General features: G+C 44.8%; 1 protein-coding gene across 9 annotated transcripts in view; it reads right to left on the bottom strand.

Annotated features, from left to right (window-relative positions):
• Positions 1 to 15,777, bottom strand: part of mef2d (myocyte enhancer factor 2d) — a 174,440-nt gene that overhangs the window by 73,519 nt on the left and 85,144 nt on the right. For all 9 annotated transcript variants that reach the window (XM_072461409.1, XM_072461411.1, XM_072461412.1 and 6 more), the window contains exon 4: positions 6,020 to 6,223. In XM_072461409.1, coding sequence (XP_072317510.1) covers positions 6,020 to 6,223 — 204 coding nt within the window. The remainder of the gene's footprint in view (positions 1 to 6,019; positions 6,224 to 15,777) is intronic.

The raw sequence follows: 15,777 nt of genomic DNA, 5'->3' as shown, positions 1-15,777 counted from the left end.
CTGACAACTGTTATAAAAGACAATGGACTCAATGGAACCTGTGATATTATGAATTTTTCAATGAAAGTCCCGATTTAAAATGACCTTTAAAACAGCGTTAAACATTTAGTGCAATCACCCAAACAAGCGTATAACTATATATTTCTTGCACTTTTGTTAATTTTTTAATGGTCTATTCACGTTTTGTGCAATATTTGGGCTTAATTACTTTTTTATTTCCATTTTTTTAGACACTAGATTGTTTAAAAAAGACAAATTTGATGTACTGCGGACATACTGGGCACGACAGACTGTTTGAAAAAAATTAAATATTGGACCAATACAATAGCCTAATGCAGGCATGTCCAAACTAGGGCCCGGGGGCCAAATGCGGCCCTCAGACCAATTTTTGTTGGCCTTCCAGCTTCCTGCTATGTCGGCCCAAACAACAAAAACTAGTACTTTTTACTGTGAAATTGGGAAAATTCAGGCATATTGATGTTATACCAACCTAATATTAATGTTCCAGGTCTAATTAAAGGTGTGGAGGCTCATCGCAATTATGTCAAACCCAAAATTTCGAATGATTCACTTTGTCATTCAACAAATTCGACATTGTCAAGTCGTTTGTGGCCCTCTGCTCCGTTTAAGTTTCAAAATGCGGCCCTTGGTGAAAAAAGTTTGGACACCCCTGGCCTAATGGAACCAATATTTCACCCCACCCTGCTTGAAATAGTCGTTGCATGTCAATATTTTGCACTGCACATTGTACGCAGTCATTACTTGATTTTCACACTCCTTCCTTAGCCTTTACAACAGGTCAGACAAAGCTCTCTGCTCTCTCCTCTGACCTCCCGCTCACCTCCAGCACTCTCCCAGCTCTAACTGCTCCATAGACAGTCCGTGCACCACTGGACTGATACGTTTTGGAAGAATCCCCAGCGATTGATTCACTGATCGCGTCGGTGGAGAGGATAGAGAAGGATGGTGCCGTACCTTACAGCGCAGGAGCAGTTAAGAGGTCATCCCATACCTCCGGGGCATTTGGAGATGAAACAAGCAATATCTGGCACCGCGGGGCATTCACGTACACATATTTTGGATGCGAGGAATAAAGTTATCATATGTGCGGTCAAAGTTCAGCGCAGCTCGTCTGTACACGGGGGGAAGGCGGGGGATATTAGTTCAGAGTGGAAATCAAAGAAGCAGATGCTAGCGGTTGGTGCGTGGAAGCTAGCAGGTGCAGCCACAGGCACTTTGCATGAATTATGGGAGTGTTATGGGAGCTTTTCCTTGGGTTACTTAAGTGACTATACATAATGAGTGCATTTGAAGTGAATTTATTACGAGGCTTGGTAAAATATTCACTGATAAATACTGTTATGGAAATGTTATTTTTGTGTCATTCTGATTTATAAGAGGGAACATATTCAGAATTGCTTTGGTTTTCAATGTCAGATGAGTAGTTTTACCATACTCTTCTGACACAACTACAAAAACAACAACTACAGCCGCCCAAAAACCACAACAACTACAACCCCAACACTACAACAGCAGCAACAACAACAAGAACAACAACCCCAACAACAATATCTACAACCCAACCCCAACAACACCGCTACCAACACCAACACAACAACACCTCTACCAACAACAACAACCCCAACAACAACAACTACCCCATACACAGCAACAACCCCAACAACAAAATATACAAGCCCAACACCAACAACACCGCTACCAACAACAACAACAACAACAACAACTACCCCATACACAGCAACAACCCCAACAACAAAATATACAAGCCCAACACCAACAACACCGCTACCAACAACAACAACAACAACAACTACCCCATACACAGCAGCAACCCCAACAACAATATCTACAAGCCCAACACAAACAACACCGCTACCAACAACAACAACAACAACTACCCCATACACAGCAACAACCCCAACAACAATATATACAACCCCAACAACACAGCTACCACCACCACCACCACCACCACCACCAACACCAACACCAACACCAACACCAACAACAACAACAACAACCCCACACACAGCAACAACCCCAACAACAATATATACAAGCCCAACACTAACAACACTGTCGCCAACAACAACAACAACATATTAAACCTGTTGTGTGTGTCTCCTAACTGTTGTTAGCTGCAGTAATGTCATTTATACACTATCTAGTCTGTTCCCCCCTTTTTTTTTTAAAGGATTTTTTGGCCCATAGGCTTTATTGTACAGCTCAGCATGAAATGGGGATGAGAGAGAAGGGAGGACATGTAGTAAATTGTCAGAGTCGGGATTTGAAATCACAACACTGCGGCTGCAAATGGAGCATGGCATGTGTGCTGCCACCTTAACCACTCGACCACCGGGCAGCACTTAGTATCTAGTCTGTTTCCATAAAGTTTTAATTTCTTTTCTCTTTTGGAATTAATATCACTTTATTGGTCTCCTTGGGGTAGTTCAAGACCATTGAGCAATTAAATACGAGAATGACAGAAAAAAATGACAATAACTTAAGAATATAATAGTAGTAAAAAAGCTTATAAGAAGGTCAAAAAGTCAAAAAAAATTGTTGTGTATAGGTTCATCAGATCACTTTCTATTATGACATTTTATTGCACATTTAAAAACTTTGAGAAAAGAAAGTTAATACACGTTTCCTCAAGTTTGCCTTATCATTTCACTGGTTACAATGGATTAACCGCAACTAGGCATTGTTAGCAACGGTTCACCCCAAATCAGTAACATGTTCCTGTTTTAAAGTGTGGATAAAGTATCTCTATTTTGTGGTTGACCGATCCTGACCCATCACATCCCGACGAGTGAATCACGTTTACAGCGCAGCCGTGAGCCCGTATGCAGAGTAATGTGTGGGGAAAGTGCTCTATAGGCCCTGTACAGGACGCTGAATCACATCCAAGCAGCTCGTGTTCAATTCATGAGAGGGCCATTATGGAGAGGAGGGTCAGTAAAGCGTACTGTGAAGAGCCTTTTGCCATAGGGAAGCGAGAAAGAGAAAGAGTACAGTAACATGATGGGGACTAAATCATGTCAAAGTGAGGCAAATGATTAAACGCACTCTGTAACCTCTGCAGTAACCCCAGTTCTAGGACACAAATTACGTAATATATGCTTTTTTAAATGTATTTGTTTCTTAGCTTCTTTTGGGTGTTGCTGATCACTATTTTGATGATTTTACATTATTTGAGTACAATGACACATACAGCAGCTAATAAATCATAAGGTTTTGAAAGGATGACTTTAAGGGTGTTCCATTTAAAGGATTGCACCCGATTTAGTTTGTGTGATAAAGTTAAATCCGTTTTGCCCCAGTACAGATATACATTTGAAGCATCTACTGGAGTCAAAATGAGACCACAGCACTTTCTCCGCCTCTAATTATAGAGTGTTTTATTCTTCGCGAAGTAGGAAGTGCGCCGCTAGCATGCTAATGTTTGGAAGTTGTGAAAAGCGCTTATAAACTCATCGCAGTGAATATTTAGTATGCTAGGAAGGCATAAGGTAAGTGAACTATTTCATCTTAAACTGTTTTTCTTTTTTTCCCTTGCCTCTACCGAAAAAAAATACATACAGTACAATACATTTGGCTTAGGAAAACATTGCCACGATCACTTTTTTATTTTGATGGCACTTATACAAAACAAGTTGAAATGGTACGGACTTTAAAAACACAGAGGAGCATGTATTAAGACATCTTGATAAATAGGGAGACATCTTGAGGGAGATGGAATAAGTGAATGAGACAAAACATTCTATGTGATAAGCTCAAGCCGATTTGAAAACTTTCAAAATCGTACAGTTTCAAAACATCTCAAAATCTTTTAGAGCAAGTATGAGGTTACGTTCACAAAAACCCAATAATAGTCCATTTGAGTAAAAAAGCGCTAGCTCGCCCTGCCATCTCCAAACCAGAACAAGGTTAAATGAATAATGTGGAGCAAAACATTTCCACAAAACTGAAACATGCTAATCTGACTACATTGAAAGAGTACTTAAAAAAAGAGGGTTCATGACTAAGATATCAACCAATGAGTTGAAAAGGTGTGTGCTGCTGTGGAGAGAGCAGAGAACATTAGCAAGTAGCAGCTCACTAAGAAAAGGACAAAAAGGAGAAGTAGTGCTGCGTGGGTATATTCATATCAAAAACAACGATTTAAAAAAAGATGATCAAAAAACAAGCTCGCCTGGAGAAAGGGGTGATTCTTTACAGGAGACAACAGCTTTGACCATTTGGGCCAAAACGAGTAACAAATCTGTTTCAAAAGAACAAATATTCCCCAAAAACAAATATCCGAGCTCTTTTTTCCCCTTGTAATTTTGCATCTCATTTATTGCTTTACAGCCGTTCTTTTCAAGCTACAATTTTGTCATTTTGCAACGTCGTGAAGTTCTACTAAACATAAAACAAAGTGAGATAAATGTAACCCGTATGTGACGTTTTCCCTTCTACATCGAGTGCAGCTTGCAGTGAACTGGTGTGGCCCAGACTTCATTTATCCTGAATGAGTCTGGAGAGGACCACATTAGATTCGTGTAAATGGGCCCTAATGATCCCACTGGGTTAATTTAAGCATGGCACGCACAGTGGGAAGTATAAACATTACAGCCAACACTTCAGGAGCGCGGGAAAACACTGGAAAGTCTAATATGCAAACTATTTTGTACAATTCAATTATTCAAGGAAACTTTGAAGTGGTCACTTTTGCCTTGTAAATGTTAGGTGGTAATCACTACAGTTTGGCGGAATAAGAGTCTCATTTTAAGTCAATCGGCGGTAAAAGGTTCACACAAAAAAATACTCGTTTAAGTGTGTTTAATCACATCTACCACTTGCAGGAGAACAGTTTAATTGCAATTTTAAATGACATCTTTAAAAGCCCCAGTGTCGGAAATAACAGTTTTACATTAGAACTTTTTGATGAAAATTGTATCCTCAATACACATTTTTTAAGTTCACGCCAACATTTATTATTGTGTGCTCAATTCATTAATTCGACACAAACCACAAACAAATTGAATCAAACCTGTAATTGAAACTCAATTAACACAACATTACCATAATTATCGAAAGAAAATGAAATTATCATTTGTAAACTGCATATAACAATAATATTATGTGAATTCCAAGTGTGTATTTTGTAGGGCTGCAACGAATCAATTTAATCGATTAAAATGGATTATTAAAATAGTCAGCTAATTTGGTCATCGATGTCTTATAGAAAAACGTTCCCGTCAGTCGCACTTGAATCGGCGTCCAAAGTGTGGCAGTAGTGAGCAGTTTGATGCTGGTTTGATGGTGACCTTGATTTCACCTTCCCCCCACTCACTTGCATGGATTCAACGAGATGGGGGGAGGCGACAGCCAAAAGTTCGGAAGCGGCGATAAGTGAAGACAAAAATGATGAAGGAGGGGGAAAAACACTAAGAAAGTGTCGAGCATTTTGAGCCAAGTGCAAAAAAGGCTCGTAAGATATGCAATGTCCCGTGTGTCAAATAACGTGATGCCCTAAGTTCATAAACGTACTCTTGTGCAAAGATTAGTTAATTATACAGGCTTATTTACTTTTTACAATTTATAATTATATTTATTTTTGATTTGTGTGCTGTACAAATGGTGATGATTCAATTCTTTCTAATTATTTCACATAAATATTAACATTTGCACCGTGAAAAATAAGCTCATTTTCATTAAGTGCATCTGAGTTTTCCTGAGATGCATGAAATAAAATGCAAGAAACTAATCATTTATGTATTTGTTGTCCTTATTCAATTCATCAATGCAATTCAATTATCAACATAATCATTAGTTGCAACCCAAGTATTTTGAGCTAATCAACAGATTCAAATATTTAGTATATTTTATCTCTAAACTAAATAAATCTCCACACACCATATTCTTCCGAGGTGTTTGTGTTTTAAATGTTTACAGTGCACCGTGGTTTTCTACTGCAAATACACGGCACGGACTTATATTCTGGTTTGTTTACCTCGATGATGTCTGCGTTGGTGCGGCTCTCGTGCGGCTCGTTGTACTCGGTGTACTTGAGGAGTACTTTGTCCATGTCGGTGCTGGCGTACTGGAACAGCTTGTTGGAGTGGTTGAAGATGATGAGGGCGATCTCGCAGTCGCACAGCACGCTCAGCTCGTACGCCTTCTTCATCAGGCCAAACTTCCTCTTTGTGAACGTCACCTATGGGAGACACGGATTATTTGATAACGAAAAAATAACACTAGAGCTCTGTTAAAGCCCAAAAAGTGCCAACTTAATTGTCCAAAAATGGTAAGTAAAGATGATAAAACACATATTTATCCTTTAAACATGTTCTTGAGAACCTTTACTTCTCAAGTTTCTCAAATTTGAAAATGTAAAATAATGTGTGTATAGAAAAACACTCCGGGAAAAAACATAAAGCTAGCCCTTAAGCAATGTGTCCCAACATGCTAATACAAACACACGGTTGTATTTAAACGTGATTCGGCAGTAGAAATGCTCGACGAATCTGGTGATGATTTCTGGATTTATAACTGGACTATATTTAACGTCACAATTTGGGGACATTTGAAACTGTGTGTTTTCTGAGACAGTTTTAATGAAGGGAACAATGGTAAAACATGGTTAAAAGCTCAATAAAAAAGTACACTTTGGATATCGATCATTTAACATTTAGTTTTTCAGTCCTCAAGCCAATCAGAAAGCAGAATGGGCTCTTAACTTTGGGTTGCCAGATCCTACGAGTTAAACCAGTGCCCATTGAAACCAGGACTAGGACTAGAATTCAATGTTTTTCTATTTAATGCAACTTTATGCATGTGGTGTTTTAAACTAATCACAGTTACGTGTGAGCTTAAAGAAGAAGCAGTGAGATTTGAGAACGCAGGCGGAAATGCGCATGCGCACTCCCCCGTGCGGACTGAACACACACGTGCGTTTGTTTATTAACGCGACGGATCGCATCGCATCTCTCGTCTCCCGTAGATTTCCGTCTTCTTATGAGTCAGCTCGAACAGTCTATCTCCGTCTTCATTTTAGTCCCGTACACTGAGGGAACTATATTATGATAGATCAATACGCTTAGACATGCGGAAACGTGGGGACGAGTCGCACGCGGCTGCAAGTGAGCGATAGGTGCGTTTTATGATTGATACGTGGCAGGACTAATCGGCAGTCACGAGGAAATGAGACTCAGATTTGGGCCCAAAAAATTGTCCATTCAACCTTTAACTTCTTATAAGTACAGTGATCCCTCGCTATAACGCGGTTCACTTTTCGCGGTCTCGCTGCTTCACGGATTTTCATCATGCATTGTGTTCTGCATTCTGATTGGCTAAACAGTCTCTCCGCGTCTTCTCTACTTGTGTGTCAATAACGTTATGGATTAATATAATAATAATAAACCGCTTGCCAAATTGAAGTTTGCGAGGCCGGTGAGAGCGCGCGTGTGAGCTGCGGGACACGCCGGTGAGAGCGGGAGAGGCCGATGAGAGCGGCGCGTGTGAGCTGCGGGAGGGGCCGATGAGAGCGGGAGAGGCAGGTGAGAGCGGCGCGCGTGAGCTGCGGGAGGGGCCAGTGAGAGCGGGAGGGGCCGATGAGAGCGGCGCGCGTGAGCTGCGGGAGGGGCCGATGAGAGCGGGAGAGGCAGGTGAGAGCGGCGCGCGTGAGCTGCGGGAGGGGCCAGTGAGAGCGGGAGGGGCCGATGAGAGCGGCGCGCGTGAGCTGCGGGAGGGGCCGATGAGAGCGGGAGAGGCCGATGAGAGCGGCGCGCGTGAGCTGCGGGAGGGGCCAGTGAGAGCGGGAGGGGCCGATGAGAGCGGCGCGCGTGAGCTGCGGGAGGGGCCGATGAGAGCGGGAGAGGCCGATGAGAGCGGCGCGTGTGAGCTGCGGGAGGGGCCGATGAGAGCGGGAGAGGCCGATGAGAGCGGCGCGTGTGAGCTGCGGGAGGGGCCGATGAGAGCGGGAGAGGCCGATGAGAGCGGCGCGTGTGAGCTGCGGGAGGGGCCGATGAGAGCGGGAGAGGCAGGTGAGAGCGGCGCGCGTGAGCTGCGGGAGGGGCCGATGAGAGCGGGAGAGGCAGGTGAGAGCGGCGCGCGTGAGCTGCGGGAGGGGCCGATGAGAGCGGCGCGCGTGAGCTGCGGGAGGGGCCGATGAGAGCGGCGCGCGTGAGCTGCGGGAGGGGCCGATGAGAGCGGGAGAGGCCGATGAGAGCGGCGCGCGTGAGCTGCGGGAGGGGCCAGTGAGAGCGGGAGGGGCCGATGAGAGCGGCGCGCGTGAGCTGCGGGAGGGGCCGATGAGAGCGGGAGAGGCCGATGAGAGCGGCGCGTGTGAGCTGCGGGAGGGGCCGATGAGAGCGGGAGAGGCAGGTGAGAGCGGCGCGCGTGAGCTGCGGGAGGGGCCGATGAGAGCGGCGCGCGTGAGCTGCGGGAGGGGCCGATGAGAGCGGCGCGCGTGAGCTGCGGGAGGGGCCAGTGAGAGCGGGAGGGGCCGATGAGAGCGGCGCGCGTGAGCTGCGGGAGGGGCCGATGAGAGCGGGAGAGGCCGATGAGAGCGGCGCGCGTGAGCTGCGGGAGGGGCCAGTGAGAGCGGGAGGGGCCGATAAGAGCGGCGCGCGTGAGCTGCGGGAGGGGCCGATGAGAGCGGGAGAGGCAGGTGAGAGCGGCGCGCGTGAGCTGCGGGAGGGGCCGATGAGAGCGGGAGAGGCAGGTGAGAGCGGCGCGCGTGAGCTGCGGGAGGGGCCGATGAGAGCGGCGCGCGTGAGCTGCGGGAGGGGCCGATGAGAGCGGCGCGCGTGAGCTGCGGGAGGGGCCGATGAGAGCGGGAGAGGCAGGTGAGAGCGGCGCGCGTGAGCTGCGGGAGGGGCCGATGAGAGCGGGAGAGGCAGGTGAGAGCGGCGCGCGTGAGCTGCGGGAGGGGCCGATGAGAGCGGCGCGTGTGAGCTGCGGGAGGGGCCGATGAGAGCGGGAGAGGCAGGTGAAAGCGGCGCGCGTGAGCTGCGGGAGGGGCCGATGAGAGCGGCGCGCGTGAGGGGCCGATGAGAGCGGCGCGTGTGAGCTGCAGGAGGGGCCGATGAGCTGCGGGAGGGGCCGATGAGAGCGGCGCGCGTGAGCTGCGGGAGGGGCCGATGAGAGCGGCGCGTGTGAGCTGCGGGAGGGGCCGATGAGAGCGGCGCGTGTGAGCTGCGGGAGGGGCCGATGAGAGTGGGAGAGGCAGGTGAGAGCGGCGCGCGTGAGCTTCAATGTTTTATGGAGTATTTCATTATATAATAACTGTAAAAAAATAAAGGTTTCTACTTCACGGATTTCGCCTATCGCGGGTTCTTTTTGGAACGTAACCCCCGCGATAAACGAGGGTTCACTGTACTGTAAATGTTTTAAGTGTACATGGATTGTGATAAAATCGTAATTGTGATCGCCCAGCTATGGTTCAGATCTTTTTTGACTTATGTTATGATCAAATTGTCTATAAAGGGATTAAGTTTGTATTGTCTACCTTTGCTCTCCATAACGCAATGATTACTACAATGATCTACAAAACCCAACTTACACTTGCTCCCATGATGTTTAAATTGTGCTGTTCTACTTTGCCTCTTCACTGTTATACTTCATTACTTGATCTGCTGTGTACTGGCTGCTAAAAGTGATTTCCTCCTCCCTTTGCAAAGATCCTCGCAGCCTTGATCAGACCACAGTTTGGGTTTCATCTTCTGCGCCACCGCGGGAGAGAGTCGGGACGGATTACGGGAAAGAAAATGAACCATCGACGGCCAGAGACGTTGTGAGGATTTAGATAGAGTTCAGAAATGCGCTCGTCTTTCAGCTTGTTCAGACTCCGTCCGGGCACGTGTGCTCTGCTCTCTGCCACAGCCACTCGCTCGTCAAAATGAAGTCATCGAATGTTTGTGCCATTTCGGAATCTACCTTTCTTTCTAGGCCTTGACGCTCGCTAGTTTGCTTGGTGAACAATGCGTTTTAAGGATATATATGAAGTCGATTGATGCAGAAACTGGGAGAAAATAACCCAAATAAACTAAAATATAGTTTAAAATGTGATGGTGTCTTCTGGGAAATATATTTTTACTTAAACAAAACTACAAAAAGGATCAGCTACAATTGTTAAAGTATTCTCTCTCTCTATAGCCTTTGTACTCTCAATCATCTTCTTCTCTCCTCTCTCCATCCTTTCTGCTCTCTTTCTCCTTTACTCTCTTCATCTCTCTCTATCTCCCTCCCTGCTCCGTCCCTACCGTTTCCTTTCTCTCTCCCTTCATCCGCCATCCTCTTTGCTCTCTGTACCTCCTTTCTTGTCACCCCCAATCCTTTCTGCTTTCTCTTCTTCCTGTATCTCCTCTCTCCATCCTCGCTGCCCCATCTTTCTCTCCTCTCCCCATCATTTCTGCTCCCTTTCTCTCTTAATCTCTCTCTGTATATCCTCCCTGTTCTGTCCCTTCCTTTCTGCTTCTCTCGCTGTACCTCCTTTCTCTCTTCTCTCTTTCTCATTTCACTCCTCTCTCCATCCTCTCTGCCCCATCTTTCTCTCCTCTCCCCATCATTTCTGCTCCCTTTCTCCTTTCTCTCTTAATCTCTCTCTCTGTATATCCTCCCTGTTCTGTCCCTTCCTTTCAGCTTCTCTCGCCATACTGTCTGCTCTCTGTACCTCCCTTTCTTGCCTCCCCAATCCTCTCTGCACTCTTTACATCCTCTACCTTGATCCTTTCTGCACTCTCTCAATCCTCTCTTCATCATTCTATATTCTCTGCCTTCTCGTCCTCTTTTCTCTCTGTTCTACTCCACTCTTTCCCCCCATTCTCTATCCACCGTCTCTCTTTCTTTATCCTCTGTACTTCTCTCTCCTCATTTTCACAACTCACTCTGTTCTCTCTCCTTCTCAGCTTCACACCTCTCACTCTGCTCGCATTCGCTTCCTCCTCTCTCCCCTCTCTCTCTCTCTAACCCCATCTTCACATCCCTCCCTCGTCTCGCCTATCTCTCCCTACCTTATCTCTAATTCTCCCTCCCTGACCTACCTTTTTCTCATTCCTCTTTTTGTTTCTTTCTCCTCTCTCCTTCCCCATCCTTTCTCCCCTGTTCCTCTCTCTCATCTTCACAGCACTATCTCCCTATTTTCTGCACTCACACCCTCTTCTCCCACGCTATATTCACTCTCTTACCCCCTCGTCCTCATACTCTCTGCAAGCTCTCTTTCCTCTCTCTCTCCTCTCTCTTTTTCTGCCCTCCACACATCTCCTCCGCTCGCTCCCACTCCAGAACCGCCTCCTCTGCACTTGTGCACAAACCAGAATCACCCATATCCACGTTCTTTTTCCAAACTGGCGTCCTCTGAGGGTTGGATTACTTGGATTAGAGCGTACAATCCAAACACACAAACAGAGAAAGAGAGAAGGAGATCAGGAGGAGAATGGAGGGATGGAGAGGTATTGTGAAATGTTAACACAGCGCCTTTGTGGAGAGGAACGGCTCATTACAGATCTGCCTTTGTGGTTAAATGTCTAAGATTAAAGACTATGGGGAGGTTGACCCTGTGTGACCTTAAGTATGTGTTATCAACTTATGCGGACGACTTTATTGATTATTGCTTTTTACATTGTTGAACAAGATACACTGATATTATGGTGTAATTTCTGAGCTGTCCAGGGAAATAATTGATCACATTAAAAATTGCAATACTACAATGACTATGAGACCTACACAACACAATATTTGAATGTATAAAGCTCAACAGTGAGGCTCAGGTAAGTTTCTGAAACTGCTAAGTTTCACAGAAGATTATGTTTTAAGTATGTGTTTTGTTTTTTGTGTCATGAACTTTGTGTTATGAACTGTGATATGAACATTAGTTACCACTTAGAATAGATAGTCAATGGGAAAACATGTACTTCTACTACTACTGTTCATTTAAAAGCTTAGGGGAATTCTTCTATTTTTCATTTGATATTATTTGTAGGTCTTGCAACTGGTTGGACGAACTAATAAAACTGCGTATTGTCTATTTCAAATACCTACAATTTTGAACGCTCTTTTCAAATATAGCCCTTGATAATAGTAAGTAGTAATAAGTACTATAAAGTAGTATAAAAAAAAACAAAAAACACTTACAGAACATGGGAAATGTGTCTTGCAAGCTATTCAACTATGTGAAAAAAGAAACATATGTATATTTTTTCCATAATAAGCCCTTAAACAATGAAGAAACAGCCAATGTCCAAAGTGGAACAGCCTTCAGTAATGCGTTTCAAATTATCCTTAATGCAATTAATCAAATACAATTGAGGAGGTATGCAAGTGGAGTGGAACACTTTACCTTGAGATGGGTTTATAAGCAGTACTGTGGTTAGCACAGCCCTGAGCAGAGGAAAGACAGACAAAGCGGTGCTGTGTGGGCTAACAGAACTCCTATTGTCGACACTTGAATGATCCCTGTCCCTCTCCAATCTGACCAGAGGAGCAGCGGCCGGAGATAACCTTCACAAGGAGTCTAGGAGGAAGGCCATTGAAGAGCACTTGGGACCTCTGACAATCTACAATAATCGGGTTTAAATGAGAAACGGCATTGGTAATTGGTTATTATTATAGCGGTTAGCGATTGAGGGCACATTTTTGTTTGAAATTGAAGATGAAGGTAGATTGAATTAAAGGGTCAAAATATAGCAATTTGTTCACTGAATTTGACCCATCCTTCAATGAAGTAATCTGCCACAGAGCATGGTCAGAAGGATAATGTAGCTGATGGTGGCTGTTTTAGATGTTACAGATGAGAGAAACCCACCCGACACAGAAGACACTCAAATTCAGGTTTACAATCGGCGGTCCACATTCATCTTGAAGCCACAAACCACGAGGTGCATATTTTAAGCGAGGAGAATGGAAAGAGGGGTGAAAGATGTTATTTTTTCAGTTTTAGAGCAAGTGTGAGATAAAGCCAATTAAATGCTAACCAGGAACTTAGAAGCAGTGAAGGAGAGGCAGGTAAAAAACTGATTGGGCAAAACTTTTCTTACTCAATGCAGTATAAATTCTAGTTTCTCAGGTCACTATCATCGAATTGAAAATTACTTCTGGATGGCAGTCAAAGCAGCTTGATAAATAAAAAGGTGTTTACAAGAGTACCTTTGAAGCCTTTTCTACCATCCAGATATGTAGTAGCCAATCGCTCTACACTGTCCAGCAGGGATAATATGAGAGATTTTTTGGCGATGAAAAGTATTGGTTGAACGTTGACCCAAAATGTCTTGAAAATACACAAATGCAAACAAAAAAGCGTCGTCTTTACTTCAGTGACCTCCTCCAGCCCCACCGCCCTCCCGCCACCTCCGGTCAGCAGACTCAAACCTCCTTACTACCCCTATTAAAACTAAGCACTGGACCTTGGAGGACCGAGTCTTTGCCACTGCCCCCACTCTCTGGAACTCACTCTCCCTCCAAATTAGGAACTCACAAAACAATTAGAAAAAACACAAAACTGCTCAGTGTATTTGTACAGCTTTTTTCAACCTCAAAGTGCCACTGCACCACAGGCAAAGCCCAAATAAAAATGTGTGTGTTTTTGTTTCTCTGCTCTGATTCGCATATTATTAGTGTATTGGAACTAGAGGTAGGAGATTATATTGATTATGTCCAGTAGTTTTGAGATAAACAGTTGATTTAATTTAATTACAAAGAAACTCAAAAAGTGGGATCATTTCCATTCATTGCTGCTAGTTCTACCCTTCCAATATGGCGCCCTTAGCTAATTCAGTCACGCGGGATCCGGAGCTCGAAGAAGGACCATTAGCTGTACAATTTGGCTTGGAAATTCACAGGGAAAAAAAAAATCCAATTTGCTGTATAAATACTCAAGACTCAATTCAAGAATTTATGGTCCATATTTTTCTCCATCCACAGTAAGCGCCGTGTCTGAGATCCATTACAAATGAGATCTTCCAAAGCAGTAAGTACCTTGTGCCTCCCTGCATGGGTAATGGTATCTTTTCTATAGGCCTGTGAATTAGCCGAGCTACGGGCAGTTCTGATGGCTCCCAATGTAATCACAACCAATCTAATGAAGAAAGATGGGAGGCAGGAAGGAACGAAAGGAAAGGGGGAGGAGATAAGATTGTGAAGATAAAGCCCTCCACAAGACCCCTCCCCCTTTCCTCTGCCTTCTCCTTTCCCACGCTCCATCCATCCTGGCACGCTTTTTTTTATTCCATCCCTACCTCTGACAGCACAACACTTCTTGGCTCTTGGCTCACTCGTGGTTTCCACAAATCAAATGATATCGGGGTCGTATCCAGGGGCAACCGACACAGCGCCCCCCTCCTCCCTTCGTTGCCCTGGTACCCACCCCGCCCACCTCTCTCACCTCGTCTCCTCCTGTGCTCAGCCTTTATCGCAGCTTTATCAGCCTCACACATCGACAGGAAAGAGAGCCGGAGCAGAAGTGGAATACAAGAGGTTACGGCGACGAAGGACGCAGATATTGGGTGAGAAATCAAAATGCATTGGTCACAGCTTCCAATCGGTATCGACGACTTCTTGAAACACTATCAATCACTCGCACACTGCTTTCGTACATGGTGGGTGAGGTGGCCCAACAACACAATGGCAGTACTGGTTGGAGCTGTGATGTTCAAATAATGAAGTCCGTGTTGTTTATGTTTCATCACATAATCCAAAAAGATAAATTCGGTCTTTGGACATCACTTGACGCTTCTGAAGATGATGGCAGACAAGCAGTCGAAACAAGTCAAACAAACACTAGTCCGATAGAGGAAATAAAAGTATTTAGCAGTTTTATCCTTCCAACTTTGGGTCTTCTACACAGCATGTTGACCGAGAGAAGAGCAATGTTGCCTCAGGAGACTTCGGGTTTCCGCCTGTTTCCCCCCCCCATCAACCCAAAATGTGCACAACAGGTATATTCCTCCAGCTACAGTTGACAGTTGACCCATCCTTCAATCTCCTCCAGCAGATTGAAGGATGGGTCAAATGCAGAGGACATATTGCCATGCTGGGACAATAGAGTGTACCTTAACCTTAATATTACAAGAGGCCTGGAAGTATCTTTGCTGTTCCTAGCACTGCCCTTTTTTGGACTGAGATGTTTTTGGCTTCTGCTGTAGCCACATAACTATTTGTGTGATTATCAATGGTGCACTAGAAGTAACTTTTCTTATAGGAGGTCTGCCACATGCTTGTCTCCATGGGCACCTGGAATCTTCCATAGAATGGCATTTAACTTATTTTTCTTGCATTTCTTCAATCACAAGTGTTTTATTGCACTGAAATACAATTAGTGGGCTTGCTTCTCCACAAACCCGACATGGAACTTGGTCTGGTGGCATCACTTGCATGTCTCCAAGGAAATACATACGTTTAATGCCATACTGTATAACATTCCAGGCAAAGCAATAGCATCTTCATGGAGACAAGCAGGTGGAAAAGTTACATGTGCACTTTTAAATTCCAAACATGATGATGTCTAAAGTAACCAAATGGAATTCAAATGTGCAAAAAACGAAACTGAAAAATTTGTTACACCACATTTCATCAGTGTGGCGGAGGTTCTGATACAGTCAAACCATATCAGCCTTTTTTCCTCGCTCTTCACCCAAAATGAATCCTGATTCGAGTCCAATTTCCCTGACAATCCCTGGCTTGTCTCGTCTTTTTGTCCGTGTAAAAATGTGTTCTTTGTCACTTTTCCAGCCGGGGCCCACACTCCGCGCGCTGTTTGCCTAGTCGAGCTTATGG

This window comes from Eucyclogobius newberryi, unplaced genomic scaffold (genome assembly GCF_026437365.1).
Source record: "Eucyclogobius newberryi isolate DKJ021-1_F unplaced genomic scaffold, fEucNew1.0.hap1 SCAF_3, whole genome shotgun sequence".
NCBI lineage: Eukaryota > Metazoa > Chordata > Actinopteri > Gobiiformes > Gobiidae > Eucyclogobius > Eucyclogobius newberryi.
Note: the sequence above shows the minus strand (reverse complement) of the source record. Positions and strands in the feature narration are given on the sequence as shown.